Raw genomic sequence first — 21,517 nt, 5'->3', positions numbered from 1 at the left:
TCGGCATAGAGCTTCGTCACTCATTCGCGCAAACTGCATCTCCATACCCGGCATCCCCTACCCAGACTCACTCGACACCTCCCAGTCAGTCCCTGAGCCGGCGACGCACCAGCAGAACTTGCACTTATAATACACATACATCTGTTCCTCCCGGAGACCTCTCGACCAACTCCCATCGATCGCATCGACGAAGCAAGCCCTTTCGCAATCAGCAAGTCCCAAGTCCTTGAACAACGAAGTAGTCAATTGGGTATCTACATCGAGTCTCGCCCGGACCTTTCACAAGTCAACTCTCCAGCCAACCCAAGAAAAATGCGCTCCACTACACGCTTCCCCTCCTTCTCCTTCTCGAGCGTCCGCTCCTCGCTCCGTCGCGCGCCGTCGTCGTCGAACGGCTCCATCATGTCGAGCAGCAACCGAAACTCGTACACGTCGCACTCGTCGTCGACGCCGGTCCATACCATCAACGCCATCATCCACCGCCAGCCGTCCATGCTGCACATGGAGGAGGAGCGGAAGATTTTTGGGACGGGGCTGGAGATCCTGGAGCCGAGGCCGCTGGTCTACTGGGATGGGTTGGAGGAGAGGATGGGCTCTCTGTAGAGCCCGTCGTCGCATGGCCTCTTTCCCCCTTTGATGCGGACCCACGAGCTCCATGACGAGTTCAATCTTTCTCTTCTTCTTCGCTGACTTCGAGAGGCGATCTTGGTCGGTTGGGGCCTGGTCTCAATCACTGAAGTTTTGGGAGGAATTTTTGGGGGGAGGGGGGGGCGATAATGGGTGATGGTTGATGGATAGAGATGGGATTTGTTGCTAGGACGATGTCATAGATCATGGCATGGCGTTTGTGTTTGTTCTTCACGGCATGGGTATATACACACTAGGGTTTTCGGGTTGGGATCATGTCGACGGCGCGTGTGGCTTGCGTTTGGTTCTTGGATGGCGGGTTGGTGGTTGGGACAGTTGGATGGATATCCATGGTAGATGAGACGGATGATGCGACACGACCTGGTTGAGCACATTTGTATCACCAGTGGCTTCGAAAAGCAGCAGTGATCCTTTACCCTATACTTCTTCTTTCCTTTCTTCTTCAAATACCAAGCACTTTTTAGTATGAAGAAAAAGTTTTTGCGCCACATGGTGATTGATATGCGTGATAGGGCGAGGAGGGGTATGCGGTGTGGATGGATTGATGGATGTCCCGAGTCCCGAGTCCCGAGTCCCGACTCCCATCCCGGCCGGCATCCAGGTTCTCGGCAGACGTTATACTTCGACTCGGCATCCACACCGACACACTGACGCCGACGACCCGGTCTCATATCGTCTCAACATTCACACTACACATGGCCCTGACAATTCAGCCAAGTCAGGCCTGAACTCGAATTCAACCGCACGCAATTCGGAGACCCCGTCCCTTCCAGCTCTTCAAACAAATCAAACTCCCTCGCCTCACGTCGTGTTACAACCTTCCATCCACATGGACGACAATGCCGAGCGGGGGGCCTCCACATCTGAGAACATCGAAGACGCCCCGTCCCCGACCACATGGACATCGCCGTCGCTTGTGAGAACTCCAGACGGAGAGTTGGATAGTGGCATGAGCAGGTCACAAGCATACAACTTGTACACCTCTCACCTTCTATCAACGTGGAACGTGAGGACGTATGAGTTCGCAGCGGTAAGTCCTTGGTCTGAGTAGCGAGCGAAGTCTGCTGAACAACTGTCGTTGTGGGTTATCTAGGTCATCTTCACTGCTGCTGCGTATCCGGATACACTTCTTGCTGCTGCGATTCGGTAACGCTTTCTGTGTTTTCTTTCTCTCTCTCGCTCTCTCTCCTCGTCTCGCATGTTCCATGCTCCATCTCGACCGTACCTACACATCTCAGGATCTTGATCACGTGCCAAGTTCTCACACGTCCTCAGCGGCATCGTAAGTACGCTCGCATCGATATGCTTCTCCTCCGTGGTCGGGAGATGGGTAGACCAAAGCCCCAACCGGCTCCAGGCCCTCCTGAGTACCATCTCTGTCAACAGGCTCACGGTAATCGGTGCTTCGATGCTCTGGTACTTCATCGTCGACCCAGTTTCCGGCCCACAAGTGATCACCGCACTTGACTCCAGCATCATCGGCTTCCCCACTTCCTTGCTCCTTAAGGCCGGCATCTTTTCTTCTATCTTACTCCTCGGCATCTTCGAAGCTCTGAGTGCGTCCGGAAATATGTTGTCCATGGAACGGGACTGGGTCGTGACAGCTGCTGCTCCTGATGGTCAACCCTACGATCTTACGCATCTCAATTCGGTGATGCGGAGAATCGATCTTGTTTGTAAGCTTGTGGCACCGCTCTTGATCTCGGTTATCATGTCGGCTACCAACAATCGGGTAGGTGCCCTCGTGGTTGGGGTTATGAGTGCCACCAGCTGGGCGGTCGAGATATTCTGCGCAAAGATCGTCTGGAAACGGAATCCTCGTCTTCAGGCTCCAAAGGCCGTCGCGATCGGACATGTCTCCAGCGCGGTGGCCGGTACTCAATCTACGCCTCGTCCGGGCTTCTTCCGCCGAGTCTTACAGGGAGCGAGACGCTATGTTCAAGATTTCAAGAACTACTTCGCTTGCACTGCTTGGGTGCCTTCGCTTGCACTCGCCCTCCTCCATCTCTCGGCGTTGTCGTACGGTGCCACGTTCATCACGTTTCTGCTCAACGTTGGGTTCTCCCTGGAGTTGATCACCGTGGCGAGGGCGGCAGGCAGTATTGTTGAAATTTGCAGCACGGTGGTCACACCTGTCGGTGTCCAGTATCTGGGAAAAGCTGCTAGCACCCATGGAAGATTTAGAGGCGAGGAGATCATAGATGATAGGGATGTCACGACACTGCTTGGGAGTGACTCGGGGCAAGGAAATACCGAGACGGGTCTGGAGAGGCTGGGGCTGTGGGGTATCTCGTGGCAGCTTTCGAACCTGGTAGGTCTCATTTGTTTCTGATGCCGCCGTGCGTAGGAGGTATTGACCCAAATGTCTAGGTCCCAGTCATGTTCGCACTCTGGTCCCTATCACCCGGTTCGCCACCCGTCTCGGACCTCCCACACCTCATCCTACACTTCCTGCCCAACCCCTCGCAAACCACACTGGCCATCATCCTCTTCTCCTTCCTCTCGCTGTCCCGTCTCGGTCTCTGGGTCTACGATCTCACCACGCAGCAGCTGACACAGACCCTCACGCTGCCGTCCCAACGCTCGTCCTTCACGGGGGTCGAGTACTCCTTTGTGTCCCTGTTCCAGCTACTGCAGCACGTCGTCGCGATCTTCTTGAGCCGACCGGAGGACTTTAGGTGGATCGCCATGATGAGCTTCGGGGCGACGGTGGTGAGTGCGGTGATGTACGCCGCGTGGGTGTGGAGGATGCGAGGTCACCTCGTGCATTGGGAAAAGCTCGGTCGGACCTTCGACTGCGTGGTTACGAGGGGGGAAGGGCGGTGGCGGAGGTGGACGAGGAGGTGATACCTGCTTTGACGGATGGTTGTGTGTAGAGATATCAGCTAGCATAAGCACAGGACTCGTAATTTCAGGCCCTGGATTCATAGTATGTAATGTATACATACGTACGAATCATGAAAAATATATATATATATATATAAACTTTAGTAAAACCCACAGCTATCAAATCGCCCTTGAACGAGTTCAGATCCTCGAAATGGTAATTGCACGGCGCAAAGCTCTCGGGATGCGTCTGCACTTCCAACGGCATGGCACCCGCCGAGCTACTGATACCTAAGGTAGGTATGTATGCCACCGATCTTCCTCGACCACATCGACAGGCCTGGCATCGACCAAGCCAGCAAGCACAAGCGAGAGACACCTTGTTTATAAACGGAGGATCCCCCCCCCACCTCGAGTTCTTTCTCCCGCATACTATACCGTACTATACCATACCATCCCGTCCCGTCCCGTCCCGTCCCGTCCAGCGGCATCAAGACAAGTTTACCTCCAGCCCACCCGTTTCGTGCCGTGGGATCACGGTGCTGTATTTTCCTTCTTCTCCTTCTTCTCTCCGTCTCTCTCCGTCTCCGTCTCCGTCGATCGCATCGCTTCGCATCGCAGCGCAACACATCGTTCAGATCCCACCATCCCAGCAAAACCACTTCAGAGAGAGAGATATATCCAGGGCACTCACGCCTACGCCTACGACAGAAACAGAAACAGAGACAGAAATAGAAATAGAAACGGAAATAGAAATAGAAATAGAAATAGAAATAGAAATAGAAATAGGACAGACACGCGGCGCGAGTGTCGGAGGAGGCGGGCAGAAAAGAAAAAAAAAAAAAAAAAAAAAAGGGAAAAAAGGGAGGGAAAGGACAAAAGAGAGAGGAAAGGGAAAGGGAAAGGGAGAGGGAAAGGACAAAAGAGAGGAAGAGAAAGGGAAAGGGAAAGGGAAAGAGAAGAGAGAAAAGAGGAAAGAGAAGAGAGAAATCATCAAAATCCTGTGCTCGGCAGTGAGAGGCTAGAGCGTCAAAACTCAAAAGGCACTCGCGGGCTGGCAGTACCGGTACCGGTCCTCGGCTGTTGACCGCTCACCGAAGCTGGGGGGGGCCGCGAGGCGATGGCGATGCTCGCATCTGAAGCTGAGTCTGAGGGCAGGGAGCGAGCGAGCGAGCGAGCAAGACGTACCGGTGGTAGGTCGAGGAGTCGAGGAGTCGAGGCAGATGGGGAAATTGCGCTTGGGATGGAGGAGCCGCCGCGCGGGGTGGAAGCGTGCTGGGGTGATTACGGTTACGGTTTGGAGGAGGAGAGCAGACGGGGCTCGGGGGTGGGTTGGGATGTCGGCCTGGCTGGCTGGCACATGTGTGTATATATATATAGTTGATCTCAAAAAGTCTCGGATCCCACCTCCCTGACCCATGCCAAGATTCGCCTAGAGTACAAAAATTCAATACAGAGCGCGATGGGAAGGTCATTGAAAGCTTTCCGCTAGCCAGCCCGGATTCCTTCCTGCCTTCTCGTCTTCCTCGGCGACCTTGACCAGCAGCTCACCCAACTACAAGGACACAGGAGAGTCAGCATTCGGCTCTTAAGGAAGGGCTCGGGAGGAGGATATGAGAAGGACAAGACATTCTCCCCCAGTACATACCAGTCCATTTGCCCATCCAAACCACGCTCTCGTCCAACTGTTTTCGTTGAACGAATCAACACTCTCATGCATAACCCCAGTACCGGCCGTGGAGTCTAAGACCATGCGTATCTGCTGTTTCACCTCTTCCTCGATGTCTTTCATTGTTATCTTGTCGAGACTGCCTGCTGCCGGTGAATCCAAGGTTGAGAACGCGGTCATCGCCCGAATGATTGCAGCCATAGGCCATGCTTTGCCAGGCCCAATATGAGGGCCACCAATCGCCGAGATGACGGGACCTTTCATAAAGTAGGGATTGCTATCACTCAACACGAATCGTCTGGTATTGGCGTAGATCTCATCGTAGTTCTTCGCCTTCTCTCCTGGGGCTGGCTGTGGCAGCTTGAAAGCCGACTGCGAGTAGTTCCACAATGGCATTGCCAGTAATGAAGGCACATTGGCGTCATCCATGAGATTTGTTCCTCCATAGCCGTCAATCTCATAGGCGAAGATATCGCCAAAATCGCGGTGGTGGACGATCGCGTCCTTATCGATCCCTTCCCGGATACCGAAAGCCTGGTCTCGCATATCCGCTGTAATATTCTTCGCCTCGTCACCGTCCAGCTTCTCCATGATCAGGGAGGCTTCCTCGAGATATTTAGCCCACATCATGTTGGCAGGCACGAGAAGTTGGTAGATACAGGCGTCGTCTGAAGGTCGGAAAGCAGTGCGGACCATTCCATTCTCCTTGGTGGGATTACCAAGCCCGTCATTGCTGAGTGTTTCGGTGCCACGATTGGTCCATCCGGTGAAAGTCCAGGCGGAAGCCTCGACTTTCCCCTCTTTTGAGTAGGTTCCTAACCTCATCGCACCAGCAGCATTTACTGCAGCTTTGACTGCGGGCAACCAACTGTACTTCTTGAAGAATTCCAGGCTGGGAAGATGTTAGTTAACTAGATTTTACCACCTGTGGCTGAGTGCTAGCAGCAGCCAAGACTCACTCTTTTGTACGTTCGTAGTAAGCAGTCGATATCTGCAGAAAAGACGCCAACGAATCAAGCTCCCATTTACAATCAAAGACAAGGCTCGGATCATAACCAGGCTTCGGATGGTTTTGCGCGTATGCCCCGTTTTTCGTAGGACTGATACCGGATTCTGGTGGCGGCTGGAAACTGTGACAATAAGGCGATATTTGGATATATCGAGCGTGTATGTTGATCAGACCTCGCCATATACTTGCCAGCGAGTTAGGGTCTGAGTTGGCTTCGAGGATTGGTAGGTAGACCAGTATCTGTGATGCGGAATCCCGTAACCACATAGCATCGATCTTGGAGCTATTAGTGCAGGTGCGAAAAAAAAAGGTGCTCTTGGATAGGGGGCTCTACATCACCCGTGATAACATAGGTCAGCTCCTCGTCTGTTATTACGTCTTCTACGCCTTCAATAGCATTCGCGAAACCTCGCCACTTGATCATTGTGTCAAGCGTGTTCGGATAGGTGTTCTCGAATAGTCTGAATAAGTCGGGATCCTTGATAAGTCCTTTCATCTTCTCGATGAGCCTCTCCATTTCGGGCAAATTGAAAGTACGACATTCTGGCTCAGGTCGAGAATTTGGGAACTTGCGTGATCCTTCAGATAATGGTTCGGGTTTCGATCGCTGTAAAGCTTCGTAGCCGATGCAATCTTTCTTTGGTTTTTTTCCTGGTCGTGGTGGAGAGGCCGCGGGTATTGGCTCTTGCTTCACCGGCGTCGTAATCGCTTCATCACTCGGAGTGGAAGTTTGAGGAGTCGCAGCCGGTGGTATATCAGATGCCGTTGCTGGAGAGCTAATAGCAGGACTTTCTAAAGTTGCTTGCGCTTCGCTGGGTTGGTACGATTGCCACGTGACCGAGCCAGGAGCACCAGGGACACTCGACTGCGTCCAGTATCCGTACAAGAAGAAGGTGAGCACCACCGTGGCGATTGCTACCCTCGAACGCCTTTGTTGCATTCGCCCCATTCTGCCGTCTGTATGTCGCGCTGAGATCTCAGATCAGGGCCAAAGACACCATAAAAGGAGATGTGGTTTATTCCTAAGGCATAACCGCCTTGGCGCCTTAGAGTTGTGTCTTGGACTTGGGACGAGCGAAACCTTAGATGCACCGTGTTACATGTTGTACACTCATACAGCACTTCGTCTTAGTGATCAATGCACAACCCGCTATCAAGCGTCATGATATCTCGATGGAAGCTTACCCAACACTCGACAGCCGTGGGGTCTGCATCGGCAGCCCGATTCTGGACGGCAATAACGGAAGATAAGTATCTTGTCGACAATCAGAACGCCTGCTCAGCTCCTCAATATCACCTCAGTATATCATCATCTGTGAAAGGCCCAAGATGCCCAAATACATCCGTCTCAGCGTCCTCATCCTCTCCTCGAAATACCGCTCTTGAGTCACTCACTCAAATAATCATTAGCAGTGTCAATCCGCAAATCTCGCAAAACATCAAATTACCGTCCGCTCCTCTCGATTCCCCGTTGCAACCCTATCATTTTCGTCCTCAGGCCTTCCACAATTCGAACTTGAGCCTATCCTCGCCGCCGTAATCTGCTCGCTTACGCTAGAATAGACTGTATAGGGTGGAGCGGGACGACAGCAGGCTGACCAGGCTTCGGAACTGACGACGGGTTGTGTACGGAATCTGAGAAGAAGACGGGCATCAAAGCTACACCTAGCTTTCTGGCATTGAAATAGGCCTTGAAGATCTGCGAGTGCGAGAGATCAGGGACGATTTGGAGCCAGCGATTTTGAGGAACTTACAAGAGGACTGAAATCATGGTTGGAGATGACAGAGAACTTGAAAGAGGAAAGGGATTGTGATGTCGCCAATATAAGTGAGAGAACAAAAGAGCATGATTGGTTGGTGGATCACGCAATTAGGGGGAAGGTAGGTGGATGCTGTGTCAATTTTCTTTTTTCTGAACGAATCTTATTGCGGCAATGATGGTGGAATATTGAGAGAAGACGCATGATTCTCCGGTTTTCCATACCGTTACTCTATGGTGGTGGTGTAGGACATGCTCATCAGAGTAAGTTGCTGGCTGGTAGTGGCACTTTCGAGAAAATTGTCCAGCCCATGTTTCTCGCACTTGATCTCCCAGCAGAGCCAGACTGTTGGCAAATACTGTTTTACTCTACTCGCTTGCCGAGTTACTGTCCCCATACTGGGATCTTTAGGCCGTGCAAACCCTTATACTTCGCAGGCTCACTCTCCCTCCAGCCTTCCAACACATCAACCTTGTTCTCAATATCATAGACAGCAACCCCAAGCGGTCGGCAGGTCTCCAGCATCCTCTGAGCTGAATCTCCGCCCCACCCGTAGACAGAAAGATCACCACCAGGGCAGGTAGACAAAGCACATAACACATCAGTCTCAGCAAAGAACGTAAAATACTCTCCAGGCTTTGCTGGGCAAGTCTCCCTATTTGAAGTAAGCTCAATATAAATACGGAAGCGGGTAGAAAACGTACATGCAGTATTTTCCGTCTTCATTTAGTCTAGTGACTTGAAACACGTTGAGGACATCATGGACGTCTGCTTCAGTGAGCCCATAGGGCAGCACAGCGCGAACGAGGTTGGAGTGGCAGTGGTAGTCGAAGTCGTCTCCACTCAAGAGGTAGTCCACTGTTTCTTTTAGCTCATATGTTTCAGCGCAGATATCTAGGACCAACCATAAGGATCACACCTATCTCAGCATTAGCAGAAATAATCTTACACAATAACAAAATGCTTCTCTGACCTTGTCCCAAGCAAGTCATGACACCGGCCACCCACTTCATCCACACCATAGTCTTTCAAACTGTCCGCTACGATGGTGACTAGTGGTCTAAGGTATGGTAGATTCGACCACAGCCTATCACCCACCGAAACGTGCGAGGCGTGTAACTGTCGGGTCCGAGAGGCCCAGAAATGTTCTCGGGGATTGTGCAGAGAGAAGATGTTCAAGTCTCCTACTTGGGGTCCTTGAGGGGTGGAAAGAACACAGAGTTGGCCTGGACTCGTCAGGTGAAGAAACTGGTAGGTTGAAGAAAAGCGGAAGCGAGATTCACACCTTTCTTCACAACCCAGGCTTTCCCACTTCGAATAGGAATATCGAACTTCTCAACTAGCCTCTTTCCTCCCTCTTGCTCGGCAATTTTGCCAATACGTGCATAGAGCTCTTTGTTGCCATACAAAACAGCGCTGTCTGTAGCGGGGTAGGCAGGAGGATTTGGCTGACGGCTTGCCATTGCAAGAAAATTGAGAGAGGAGCGTACCAACAGGATATGAACGACTGGGGTTTTTTAATTGCAGATATGAGAACTTGTAAGACGGATCAGGAGAACAGAGAGGATAGAATCAAAGTAAAAGCCGGCGATGAAAGTGGGGTCGTCCGATAACGAACGATTTGACGAATTCGTCAGAAACGAAGGGACAATCACAAGGTGCCAATGATTTGAAAGACCAAGCTCTGGGCAGCAGATCAAATACAATGGCAAATATATACATATGTAAATTGGAGCAGGTTTCTAGAGCACCGTACTGTTGCAGAGAAGGGCGAAGAGACGCTCACTAGCCAGCTCAGGCTCCTCCTTGGCCCGAGTGTTGTTCCGAGCCGGGCAACGCTTCCAGAAAGAAAAGACGTCTACCTAGCGATATCTCCATATCTCTCTCTTATAATGGAACACCTCCTTCTATACTACATCCCATCCGAGCATGTCAAAATGGGCAGCAGTAGCCAACAAGAAGGCCTTGTCTTTCCCACGGCACCCTCCCCGTGTTTCGATTCTCAGCCTTGCCTTAGCGGGGCGGGGGAACCCCGCGATTGCTTCTCGTGCATATAATCATAATAAGCATTCCATGAGTATCGTCAAGCGTGCAGTGCTCCCATCTTCCTCTCCTTTCAATAGACTCTCAAGCACCCAAAGGCACATCACCATGGACGCGACTGAAATTAAGAACTTCCTGGCAGACTCGCCCCCGAGCACTGTCAAGCTCGAGATTAAAAAGCATTTCGATGCTCTGACTGACCAACAGGCTCGCTATGCGCACTTTATCAGCAGGTATGGCAGACCACTCTAGCTTAGAGCTTCTCTCGTACCAAAACCCCTAAAAACATGTACCTTATGACTGTAGACCAAAAGCTGAATTCATCTCATCATAGGGCTGCCTTCACCGGGACTCGTATCACCCTCCGCCAGGTCTCCCCGGAATCTGAGAGCATCTTTGACTTCATTGTCGAGCTATACAAGGCCTCGAATGGTGACTGGAAAGCCCTTCAAGAGAAGGCTGGAATCTCTGCTGAAGAGCTTCAGCAATTCCTCGAGTACGCTGCTCAATTCCTAGGCAACTGCGGTAACTACAAGGGGTTCGGAGACGTCAAATTTGTACCAAGATGTAGTGAGAAGGCATTCGATAACTTAGCTGCTGCGGCACCCAAAGCTGGGGTGCACTACAAGGCGACAAAGGGTGCTATATTCTCTAGCAATAAGGAGGGGATTATGCATCTAGGGTGAGTTGCAGCTCGATGTAGTAGGGGCTTACTGACAGTCTTTAGATACCTTGATGAAGGCCACATGACTACGTATTATCCAGACTCGAAAGGAATCACAAAAGCGGACATTGGTGCGGTTTCGGACTACATGGAGAAGATAGGACTTCTGGTGGTGGGTTTGAACGTCCCATAACACGCCTAGACATGATCTGGTACTGACCACTACTTAGGAAAACACTCGCCTCAGAAAGAAGACAGACGGAAACTTTGACTTGTTGATAGCATCAGCAGTAACCCAAGTTCCTGAAGCAGGTGGAGATGTCGGCAAGACCACAGAGTTTGAGATCGACAGCGGATCTCTGAAGGGCAAGAAGTTGACGCTGGTATATGGTGACCGTAGGTTCCGGCGATTTTCCCTTACACTAGTCACTTCTACGGGAAATGATTTTTCCATTCAAATGCTGACCCTCATGTGACAGACTCAAAGGAGATGGGGCTAATTGCCGCACTTCACAAGAAGGCGGCGGAGAATTCTGCCAACGATAATCAGAAAAAGATGCAACTCGCTTATGCCAAGTCGTTCGAGGAAGGATCGCTTGAAGCTTATAAGGACTCCCAAAGATACTGGATCAGAGACAAGGGCCCGATGGTCGAATCTAACATCGGCTTCGTTGAGACCTATCGAGATCCTCATGGTGTACGTGGAGAGTGGGAAGGTAGGAGCTGAATTTCTTTGTTGATGGTCAGTTCGCTAATCGACCTGTAGGTTTTGCCGCTACCGTCAACTTGGAGCGTACAAGAGCATTCGGCTCCCTAGTCGATGCCGCTGAAGCAATGATCCCCAAGCTTCCATGGTCGGCGGAATTCGAAAAGGACAAGTTCCTGAGCCCCGATTTCACTAGTTTGGAAGTATTGTCATTTGCTGGCTCAGGCATCCCTGCGGGCATCAATATTGTAAGATTTCCTTCCTTCCGCTCCATCTTCGCCACTGTTTCATTTTCCAGGTTCCAGTTGAGCCCTGCTGATTCACGGGACAGCCAAACTATGACGATATCAGACAATCAGAGGGATTCAAAAACGTCAGCTTGGGTAATGTTCTCAGCGCCAAGGCCCCAAATGAGAAGATTCCATTCATCTCTGAGGCCGATCTCCCAATCTATCAAAAGTACAGTGATGCAGCTTTCGAGGTGCAGGTTGGCATCCATGAACTTCTTGGCCACGGCACCGGTAAGCTTCTGCAAGAGACCGAACCAGGAAAGTTCAACTTTGATCCAAAAAACCCTCCTATCAGCCCTATAACGAACAGGCCCGTCACCACTTATTACAAGCCTGGCCAGACCTGGGGCTCAGTATTCGGTAGTGTTGCTTCAAGTTACGAAGAGTGCAGAGCCGAGTGTGTTGCCATGGCGTTGAGCTGTGACTTTGAGATTCTGAAAATCTTTGGCTTCGGAGATGGAACGCCTAATATGGACGGCGACGCTGGAGATGTGCTTTATGCATCCTACCTGTCTATGGCACGCGCCGGAGTTGCCTCCCTTGAGATGTGGGACCCTGCCTCTAGAAAATGGGGACAAGGTATGCGTTCTCGCACGTTCTGTGCATGAAATATGCTAACACCACGACAGCCCATTCTCAAGCCCGCTACAGCATTCTGAAGTGTTTCCTTGCTGCTCCAGATAACTTCTGCAAGCTGGACTACAAGAATGAGGACCTCTCTGATCTTACAATCAAGATTGACCGAAGTAAGATAACAACTGTTGGACGGAAGGCTGTCGAGTCGTACCTCCAAAAGCTCCACATCTACAAGTCGGTTGCTGATAAAGAGGCTGGTACCAACCTCTATGCTGAGATGACCGAGGTGGAGCCTGAGTTCTGGGGCAAGACTATCAGAAATGAAGTTCTGAGAAACAAGCAGCCAAGAAAGGTGTTCGTTCAAGCCAACACGGTTTTAGATGAGGCGACGGGAAAGGTTTCGTTGGTGGAATATGAGCCTAGTCTCGAGGGTATGGTGAAGAGCTACGCCGATAGAGAGGTTTGAAAAGCTACGAACTAGGCCATGAAAAAAAAAAAAGAAGGCTTCGCTTGGATGATCGCCAGTTAATCATGGTCGAGCTCAATTGATGAGGTTCTTTTATAGAAAGAAGAAGAAAAAAAGACCACTTGAAGCAAATTCAGATTCTCGATATTGCGATGACTTCGATCAACCTTCCATGCCAATCGAAGTTCGAAGCTCCCCATTGATAGAATTTGCTTCAAAACAAGCTCCATCTTTTGGAAAGAATGTACCGTAACTCTTCACAAAGAAATCCTCGGCATCGAAGAATGAAAAAATGATACAATACTGTTGACCTCTGGAAGAATGAGACCGCAGCACAAGGACGGGTGACGGTAAGGTGGGGCTCGCTAAAAACAACACGTGACTGACTAGCTGCCCACAATCCAGGCAATCGCCAATTTCTGCTGCAAGAAAGTTGATCAGCGACGACCATCCATTTCCTCTTCCCCCGCCAACACGACAACACGGGTCCAAAATGAGATACATTCATTCCGAAGAGACCTTGACCGTCCCCGAGGGTGGTGAGTATATTCTCCTCCGATCCCTGGTGGAACGCCTCTCGGCAGCGCTGCACGAACTTTGAGGAGGGCATTCAAGTCGAGCCGGCGCATAGGGGAGGAGAGCAATTTGCTGACGAGCCTGCGTGAATAGTCAAGGTCACCATCAAGTCTCGCCTTGTCACCGTTGAAGGACCACGAGGTACGAAGGCACACCCTAGGAGGATCAATGGGATATGGTGTAAAGAGAGATGAGCAGAAGAGCTAATTGGAAAAATGTGGATATTGCAGGAAAGCTCACCAAGAATCTGAACCACCTGGCCGTCAACTTCTCTCACCCAAAGAAGGATGTCATCAACATTGAGCTGCACCACGGTGCCCGTAAAAACGTCGCCACCCTCCGCACAGTCCGCACGCTCATCAACAACCTGATCATCGGTGTCACCAAGGGCTTCAAGTACAAGATGAGATACGTCTACGCGCATTTCCCGATCAACGTCAACGTATCCCAGAACAAAGAGACTGACCTGTACGAGGTCGAGATCCGGTATGTGGAATATTTGTCGTGGATGCAGAGGACGACGGGGCTTGGATGCAAAACATCAATTCTGTGGAATGGGAGGTGGAAAAAGAGAGAGAGAATGAGGTGCTGACGGAATACACACAGAAACTTCATCGGTGAGAAGATTGTGCGCAGAATCGTCATGCAACCCGGTGTCAAGGTCGAGACATCAAGCAACCAAAAGGACCAACTGGAGCTGTATGGCAATTCTCTGGAGGGTGTTTCCCAAAGCGCAGCCGATATCCAACAAATCTGCAGAGTGCGCAATAAGGATATCCGGAAGGTGAGGACAGCGGTTTCCCTCACAGAACCACCTGCTCCCTTTTCATACTATAAAATACCGCATACGAACTCCTGTCGGATTCAAAGAGCGGGGTGGATATTACGAGCGAGCTTTGACTGACATTTTATGAATAGTTCCTGGACGGTCTGTACGTTTCGGAGAAGGGCAATATCGAGGAAGAAGCATGAACGAACCGAACGAACGAACCCGAATTGGGGGCCGGCACGGCACGGGGGCAACATTCTCTATGTACCTGACGAATTTGTTTGGGGGGAGTGCATAGGGATTTTTTCGCTACTTTGCTTGTTAGTAAGTAAGTAGCAAGGTGCCTCGGGGCAATGAGAACAAAAATCTTGCGAAAATCGAAAACCAAACGAGAAACCTCGGCGGTCACCATGTGCCCATATTTCCGCCAGCCAAACAATACTTAAGAGGTTCGTCCCGAATACCAAATATGTGGTACCTAGGTAGGTAGGCTTGAAGCGACGCAGTCTCCGAACCTATCCCTTCACTCCCTCTGCAGAGCGCCAAACATCTCAAGTTTTTCGGTGACGCCCGTCTGTGTATCTATTTAGAGGTAGAGTTTCGTTCTTATGCAGAATAAACAAAACCGACTCGCTAGCGCGGCCTATCCGATAGGTACATGGCCTCATCAGTTGAACATCTATATGTATCATATATCTGGTTTTGCAAGCGCAAGTCATATATCCATCCATACCCATATACCACACCCAACGCCGGCGATCGCTTTCTTGCTTACTCACTTACTTACCTGCTTTTCAGCACCTTCCGCCCCAATTCTCGATCCTCTTGAAAAGTTTTATCTCGTCTTGTCTTGTCATCTTGTTAACTTGCCTTTTTTTTTCTCTTTTTTTTTTTGGTTCGGGCCAGAGAAATAGAGGGTTTAATCTAGGAGTTCCTCACTTGTTCACTTATTACTTATGCACTCACTTTCTACTCACTTACCTGCACTCGCTATCGCGGTACGTAGGTACGTAGGTACAAGTAAAACTAGGCCTGCTTGCCTGCCTGCTGTTCAATATCGTTTTCTGCTTTCTGTTTTTGGCATCATCGCTCTCCTTTTCCCTTTCCAGGCTCCTCAACCCACCCAGCCCGGGAAGGAAAAAAATTGAAAATGTAAATTGGCTGGATTTGATTTCGATTTCGATTGATTTTGAAAGTGAGGTTGAGCTTGGAGTTGAGGTTGATACCCCCCAGTCGCAATACTGGAGATCAGAACGCAACGCAACGCAACACAACACGACACCACGATGTTGTGATACTTAAACCAGATGTCAAACCAAATCAGACCAGGCCAGGCTAGATCAGACCAGACCAGAAATCAGATAACAATCATCTCGACTTCCACGCATGTGCAACGGCGGTGAGAATATCCTCCTCCTAAGGCAGGCAGGGGGCCGGCTAGCTAAGGTAGGATTCGGGGAGGAGGACTTTCGAATAAGTACCTATCTACCCTCACCTCAATTCTGAGGGAATTTCGCTCCCTGTTTAAGGTGGCGTGCGAGAGAGAGATGGAGGTATTAAATCCAGTTCCATTTCGAATCCTACTCTGCGTATAGACACACACACATATGTACTCCGTATACTTCGTATTTCGATTCTCCAATTACACACACATACGTAACCCGCCCGTATGCTAGCTAGCTGGCTACATTTACAGCATCGAAAAGTCGGGCCACGCATCTCGTCCCGTATGTTCATATCTTCATCTTCTGCTGCCCCAAAAGCCGCCGTCTATACCCATTCCCAGTCCGTCGTTCCATCGTCCATCGTCCATCGTCCATCGTCCGAATCCGAAATATTCACAGTCTTGCCGGTCCCTAGTATTTTTCTTCACACAAAATTTGCAGATGCAAAAAGAGGCCTCCTTCCCGTCCGTTCCGACCGGTCGGTAAATGTAAAAAACGCCCTCGCTTCGCTTCAAAAAATTACAGAGCAAATGCATGTCAAAAGTCCTCATCTATGTTTCACCCTTTCATTTAGCTCGCTGCGTCTGGGATTAGCGGCGAGTTCCTCTCGTGCCTCTCGTGCCTCTCGTCCCCCGAGACTCGCGCGTTCTCCGGTCTGAACTTGCACTGCCTGTGGATATTCGTTAGTATTTTTGACATTTGATTTGTCAAATCAGCGGGGGGAGGAGGAGGAGGGTGACCTACTCGCGCTAGTTCCCGTGTAGGAATCGGTGTAGTAGGTACTACTGTAGTCCGTCCTCGAACTCCGACTCTCCCTTCTGTCGTTCTTGCGTTTCAGCCCGAGAACGGCCGCCAGGCCCAGGAGTCCGGCGCCGACCATTCCCATGCCGCCGAGCCCGCTGTCCTTCTTCCTCTTCTCCGTGACCTTCGCGGGTCTGCGGCCGGCACCGAACCAGCTCGAGTGCGTGTCTCGACGAGCCGCGGTGCCGCTGGAGTGGCGGCGGCCGTACTCTTCGACCGTTATGCGGTCGGTGGATCTGCGCTTCCTCTTGCCGCCAAGTCCGAAGATGGCGAGGACGCCGTCAAGTCCGGCCTTCACGCAACAGCAGAAGCAGAGGAGCAGAAGCAGGATGATGCCTGCTATGACTCCAATGACGATTCCTACGATTGCGCCGGCGCTCAAGCCATCGTCGCTATTAGATGCTATTGGGAACGCGCTGCCGCTGGCGGTGGCCGCGGGGATGAATGGTACGGTTGCTGTCACCGAGGCGGTCAATATTGCAGTTAAGTCGCCGCTGGTGGGGCGAGTAGGGGCCGAGTAGAGGGTCGGTGTTCCCGTGTAAGTCGAGGAGTACGGTGTGCATGTGTTTCCTTGGGGTGCACATCTTTGATCGGAAGCGCAGCAGATGGCTCCGCAGGAGGATTGGCCGAGGCTGGGGGTGCAGATAGCCGGGGTTATGACGGCTGGCGGCACCCAAGCTGGGGGCGTAGGGTCTGCCCATCCGTAGCTGATTGTTGATGTCTTGGTGACCAGATCCGTCTCGGTCCAGGTTGTAGTGTAGACTACGAATCCTCCAGCTCCTTGCACGGGAGCATGAGGTGTCGCTGTGCAGCCCGCTATGCCGGCATTTGTATAGCAGGCCTGACCCGCTGTACAGCAGTACTGATTGTCAGTCCCGCAGTAGGCGACGCATTCCCTCGGCTGCAAGAATCCAAAGCCGAGATCATGGAGGAAGTCTCTGGCAAAGGGTCCTGCGTCGGCCGTGTCGGTTTGCGCAAGGGCCAAGAAGAGAAGCGAGAGAAGACTCGGGGGAGTCTGTGAGAGTCGCATTGTTTCGGTTGGAGTTGTCGGATGCGTGCTGTGGAATGAGTTTCTGCAGACTCGGAGCCAAAATCAGTGACCGAGACTCGCAGCGCTCGATGTCTGGCGGGGTGGTGGTGAAAGGGCGTCTGTCTCTGACGCAACAAGCGAGCGTGTCTGTTTATCTCGGTGTGTGTGTGTATCTCCAACCTATTTGCCAATCGAGGCTCGAACGAGCGATGGCGCACGATGGCCCGCGTTAGAGATGTTTTGGAATTTGTGTTTGTGTGTGTGGAATGGATGAAGAGAAGCTGAGGGAACTTTGGGTGGGAGACTTAAAAGAGGATGGTTGATGAAATGGCCGTGGCCGGCCAGCCTCCTATTAAAAAAAAAAAAGCTCTTGCGCAACGCCCAACCACTCACTCAGCAGTGCCAGTGGTTAGTCAGCTTTTCTGGAATACAACCGACCTGGATGAATGATCAAATTTTGGTAGTGTGCTTTTGATGTCGGCGTGTCATCAGTCAATGGGGGAATGAGGTATGCAGGCAGGTCTCATGCAGATAGATGCAGGTAAGTTTTGCGGTGGTGATGTGGTTGGTGCCTTTGCTGTGTTGACTTTGCCCATCGCCAATCGCGCGATAGTGGACGGGGCAACCTGGTGTCGAGCCGAGGCGATTTGCTTCGTGTCCGTGCGCAAGTACTATATGATTTTATGGTAACTAATAGTCAGTGCGCTGACTATTATATGATATGATATCATATAATATGTGAGTATAATATATGAGAATAATATGATATAAGTATCATATGACATAAGTATCATATGACATGAGATAACTTTGATATTCCCGACTTCTCTTCTTCGTTTTATACGTGTTGTATCCGAATGCTCTGCCAGTATGTCGGTGTGGGCTCGGCAGGAAAGTCGTGGCCGTGGTCGTGGTCTGCTTTGACGAGGATGGATGTGGATATGGGCCAGCAAGGCCAATCGTTCCTGTATCACCAATCGTCTATTGTATAGCCTGAAAAGATACAGACACATCTAAAGGCAAAGGCCGTCACTGCTATCGATCATCAGTTGAACGAATGGTCGCAACCTTTCCGCAATGCTCAAGACAAGTCAGTCGTGCGGAAAATCCCCTTCTTATCCATGTGGCTATCGTAGCTTATCGTAGCCGAGAGGGCGCGCATGTCAGTTAATTTTTCCATTTGAAGGATCACTACATCAAACCTATCTCACCAAACCACCACAACACCACCATAACAACACCATACAACACTAAACAACCCTCAATTGACCCACTATGAAGCGTCTTAAGGCTATACCAAGTATCAGCGACGCGGTATTCGTCCAGCGCACCGCATATCGAAGCTCGCGCGCTCTCTCGACACTACACCACATAACCCCTCCATCCAGATCTCACACCGTCGTCCCATCTCTACGAACCTCCGCCCTCTCTCCTCCCATCCAAAGCAAACGTCACTATGCCTCCGCTCCCAGCAATGAGGTTCTTCAAAAGACTCCCCTCTATGACCTGCACCTCGCACATGGTGGAAATATGGTTGGCTTCGGCGGTTTCCACATGCCCGTACAATATGCATCGCTCAGCGTCAGCGCCTCCCACCACTTCACACGCTCGCACGCTTCCCTCTTCGATGTTAGTCACATGGTGCAACACCGATTCACAGGACCTGGCGTGAATGCTTTCCTCGAGCGCATCACCCCTGCGGGGATTGCTGGGCTGGAGATACATCAGAGCACATTAAGCACATTGCTTTGGCCTGTAACGGGAGGAATCGTAGACGACACGATCTTGACCAGGCTGGGTCCGGAACTCTTCTACGTCGTAACAAACGCTGGGTGTAGAGAAAAGGACCTGAAGTATCTCCAAGAGCAATTAGACGCTTTCATCAAGGAGGGAGGCGCGAGTGTCGAATGGGAGGTACTGGAGAAATGGGGATTGGTTGCTTTGCAAGGACCCTTAAGCGCGGATATCCTGGGCCGTGTGATGGTCGAGCCTGCGGAGAGTGAGTTGAAGGGGATGTACTTTGGATCCAGCAAGTTCATTAAGATTAAGCTGCACAACGGAGAGACATCGAGCCCGCTATTGGTTAGCCGAGCTGGATATACCGGAGAAGATGGATTTGAAATTTCTATTCCGGAGTCTGAGGCCGTAGTTGTTACCGAGACCCTGCTGCAGAGTGCTGGTCCAGAACAACTCCAGCTTGCTGGCTTGGGAGCGAGAGACAGTCTGAGGTTAGAGGCTGGCATGTGTCTCTACGGCCATGATCTGGATGATTCAACCACGCCAGTCGAAGGCGCTCTTGGCTGGATCATTGGCAAGGACCGAAAGACCAGCGGTGGGTTCCACGGGTCAGATGTCATTCTGAAGCAATTGACACCAAAGAGCAAAGGCGGGAGTGGTGTTGAGAGAAGGAGAATCGGCTTGATCGTCGAAGGAGCCCCGGCAAGAGAAGGTGCTGATATTGTCAATGACAAGGGGGAGAAAATCGGCAATATCACTAGTGGATGCCCCAGTCCGACTCTGGGAAAGAATGTGGCGATGGGTTATATCAAGGATGGCTTCCACAAGTCTGGCACCGATGTGGGAGTTGTCGTCCGAGGCAAGAATCGCAAAGCGAAGGTCACGAAGATGCCCTTTGTGCCGAGCAAGTACTGGAAGGGCATGGCGCCTGCTTAAATAGGAGCAGTGACTTGGAATTTGGGCACCAAATTGGGACGGATTGAACTCAACTTCAGCCGACTATTTGATAAGTCACCGGCTGCGTTCAGGATATACAGCATTATGATATGTTGAATTCTACCTTGGCCGGCTCTCTCAAGTAACGACACAACTTGTCATCCGACTATATTCATCACATGGGGCTTACTCATGTCGTGCATCAGAAGTTCAATAATTTACCCCATACCGATGTCGCTTGCATTGCTCTATTCCATCCGTTCGCTTCCGTGTCTTACAACCTCGTCTGCTCCACTGCTCGTCGTCTAGTATACAAAATTACTTTCATTTTCCATGCTACGTCCTGCGACGTCGCCCCTCTGGGATCCATGTATCTATCTTCTCTTCATTCACTCATCACCACGAAGATTCTCAACACATTTTCGTCATCCGACACGGGAAAGGATCGCTTATTTTCCTAGCCATGGCTCTATTCAAATGTCACCCCAACCGGCAAACCCTTCAACGGGCCTTCTTTTCCTCCAGGATTCCCATCGCACCGCAAGGTCCAGGATGTGGAGTAATTTTGAACATGTCCTCCTCCTACTAATTGCCCTTCGGTGGTCTAGTTCTCGCGACAGCTTCATGCCTTCTACCACCAACCTCGGGCTTGGAAAAGTCAATCCCATCATCCATCTCTTTCACCTCCTCGAAACCGGTCCAGCCCCCTGCCAGCCTCTTTTTGATAGCGGGCGTGATGGTGGGCAGGAAACCGAAGTCTTCGATTGTAGCGTGTTCGTCGTCGAGAGCTGGATAGGAGGTTTGTCGTGGACTGGAGTCACCATCTTCTTGAGCTTGGTCTTCACTTCTACTCCGACTTGGATCCTGGTTTCGAGGATCGGGGCGTCTTTGGTTGGATTTGAGGGCGGCGAGGTGATCCGGAGGATGGGGGCGTCTTTGGTTGGATTTGAGGGCGGCAAGGTGATCCGGAGGATGGGGGCGTCTTTGGTTGGATTTGAGGGCGGCAAGGTGATCCGGAGGAGGAGTCCCGGAGTATGAGCCGTAGAAGTCGGTCTTCAGTTTTGCTGGACCAGCGATGGGGGAGTAATTGGGGCCCGCAGTGTTAGGGTTGCTGACTGGCGAAGCGGAAGCCACGTACTGCTTGATATTGGTGATTTCCTTTGCGGTTTTCGACTTGGTTTCAGGGTGGGTTGTGCTGACCGACTTGGTATCTGAGAATCGCGGATCTTGGGAAGAGGCTCTGTTGCTCTGTGGGACTTTGGAGGAAGAGGGGATCTGCCTATCCATCGCTTATTTGCGTCTTGGCGGCATTGAAAGATGCTGTCGTAGATGAGTTGATATTGATGAGGAGAGAGAAGGAGAAAGAAAGTACACGGACTGGACTGGAGTGGATTGGACTTGATTGAACAAGGGAGAGGGGGAGGCTTGTTGTCGTTATTGGAGGAGGAGGAGGAGGAGGAAGAGGAGGAAATTGTCTGTTTGTGTCTCCTTTTATTCGTATTTGTATTCTTCGTGTTCGGGTTCAGCTCCGAGTCTGAGTCTGAGATCGAGAGTTGAAGAAAGAGT

At 51.1% G+C, this 21,517-nt stretch overlaps 9 protein-coding genes across 9 annotated transcripts; 5 read left to right on the top strand and 4 right to left on the bottom strand.

Annotated features, from left to right (window-relative positions):
- Positions 1–312: 312 nt before the first annotated feature.
- Positions 313–603, top strand: L3040_003201 (uncharacterized protein; the record flags this gene model as incomplete). Its single annotated transcript, XM_066154376.1, has 1 exon — positions 313–603. One exon carries the CDS (start codon positions 313–315, stop codon positions 601–603), a length of 291 nt encoding a protein of 96 aa, XP_066012346.1.
- An 874-nt stretch (positions 604–1,477) lies between these two features.
- On the top strand, positions 1,478–3,495 carry L3040_003200 (uncharacterized protein; the record flags this gene model as incomplete). Its single annotated transcript, XM_066154375.1, has 5 exons — positions 1,478–1,678; positions 1,742–1,794; positions 1,924–2,324; positions 2,385–2,959; positions 3,019–3,495. 5 exons carry the CDS (start codon positions 1,478–1,480, stop codon positions 3,493–3,495), a joined length of 1,707 nt encoding a protein of 568 aa, XP_066012345.1.
- Positions 3,496–4,945: 1,450 nt separating this feature from the next.
- On the bottom strand, positions 4,946–7,101 carry L3040_003199 (uncharacterized protein; the record flags this gene model as incomplete). The annotated part of the gene is made up of 4 exons (XM_007293781.2): positions 4,946–5,029; positions 5,123–6,035; positions 6,103–6,428; positions 6,487–7,101. 4 exons carry the CDS (start codon positions 7,099–7,101, stop codon positions 4,946–4,948), a joined length of 1,938 nt encoding a protein of 645 aa, XP_007293843.1.
- A 1,195-nt stretch (positions 7,102–8,296) lies between these two features.
- L3040_003198 (uncharacterized protein) lies at positions 8,297–9,375 on the bottom strand (the record flags this gene model as incomplete). The annotated part of the gene is made up of 5 exons (XM_007293782.2): positions 8,297–8,567; positions 8,617–8,770; positions 8,818–8,831; positions 8,886–9,138; positions 9,198–9,375. 5 exons carry the CDS (start codon positions 9,373–9,375, stop codon positions 8,297–8,299), a joined length of 870 nt encoding a protein of 289 aa, XP_007293844.2.
- Positions 9,376–10,063: 688 nt separating this feature from the next.
- Positions 10,064–12,657, top strand: L3040_003197 (uncharacterized protein; the record flags this gene model as incomplete). Its single annotated transcript, XM_007293783.2, has 8 exons — positions 10,064–10,188; positions 10,290–10,637; positions 10,683–10,791; positions 10,850–11,015; positions 11,099–11,335; positions 11,386–11,573; positions 11,657–12,194; positions 12,245–12,657. The coding sequence occupies 8 exons, from the start codon at positions 10,064–10,066 to the stop codon at positions 12,655–12,657; spliced, it is 2,124 nt and encodes a 707-aa protein (XP_007293845.2).
- Positions 12,658–13,150: 493 nt separating this feature from the next.
- On the top strand, positions 13,151–14,205 carry L3040_003196 (60S ribosomal protein uL6; the record flags this gene model as incomplete). The annotated part of the gene is made up of 5 exons (XM_007293784.1): positions 13,151–13,196; positions 13,327–13,374; positions 13,464–13,719; positions 13,840–14,017; positions 14,152–14,205. 5 exons carry the CDS (start codon positions 13,151–13,153, stop codon positions 14,203–14,205), a joined length of 582 nt encoding a protein of 193 aa, XP_007293846.1.
- A 1,832-nt stretch (positions 14,206–16,037) lies between these two features.
- L3040_003195 (uncharacterized protein) lies at positions 16,038–17,278 on the bottom strand (the record flags this gene model as incomplete). The annotated part of the gene is made up of 2 exons (XM_066154374.1): positions 16,038–16,117; positions 16,192–17,278. 2 exons carry the CDS (start codon positions 17,276–17,278, stop codon positions 16,038–16,040), a joined length of 1,167 nt encoding a protein of 388 aa, XP_066012344.1.
- A 1,275-nt stretch (positions 17,279–18,553) lies between these two features.
- Positions 18,554–19,951, top strand: L3040_003194 (uncharacterized protein; the record flags this gene model as incomplete). Its single annotated transcript, XM_007293786.1, has 1 exon — positions 18,554–19,951. One exon carries the CDS (start codon positions 18,554–18,556, stop codon positions 19,949–19,951), a length of 1,398 nt encoding a protein of 465 aa, XP_007293848.1.
- Positions 19,952–20,536: 585 nt separating this feature from the next.
- L3040_003193 (uncharacterized protein) lies at positions 20,537–21,238 on the bottom strand (the record flags this gene model as incomplete). Its single annotated transcript, XM_007293787.1, has 1 exon — positions 20,537–21,238. One exon carries the CDS (start codon positions 21,236–21,238, stop codon positions 20,537–20,539), a length of 702 nt encoding a protein of 233 aa, XP_007293849.1.
- Between the last annotated feature and the right edge of the window lie 279 nt (positions 21,239–21,517).

This window comes from Drepanopeziza brunnea, assembly GCF_022702325.1.
Source record: "Drepanopeziza brunnea f. sp. 'multigermtubi' strain 214-2 chromosome Unknown ctg4, whole genome shotgun sequence".
Classification (NCBI taxonomy): Eukaryota; Fungi; Ascomycota; class Leotiomycetes; order Helotiales; family Drepanopezizaceae; genus Drepanopeziza; species Drepanopeziza brunnea.
Note: the sequence above shows the minus strand (reverse complement) of the source record. Positions and strands in the feature narration are given on the sequence as shown.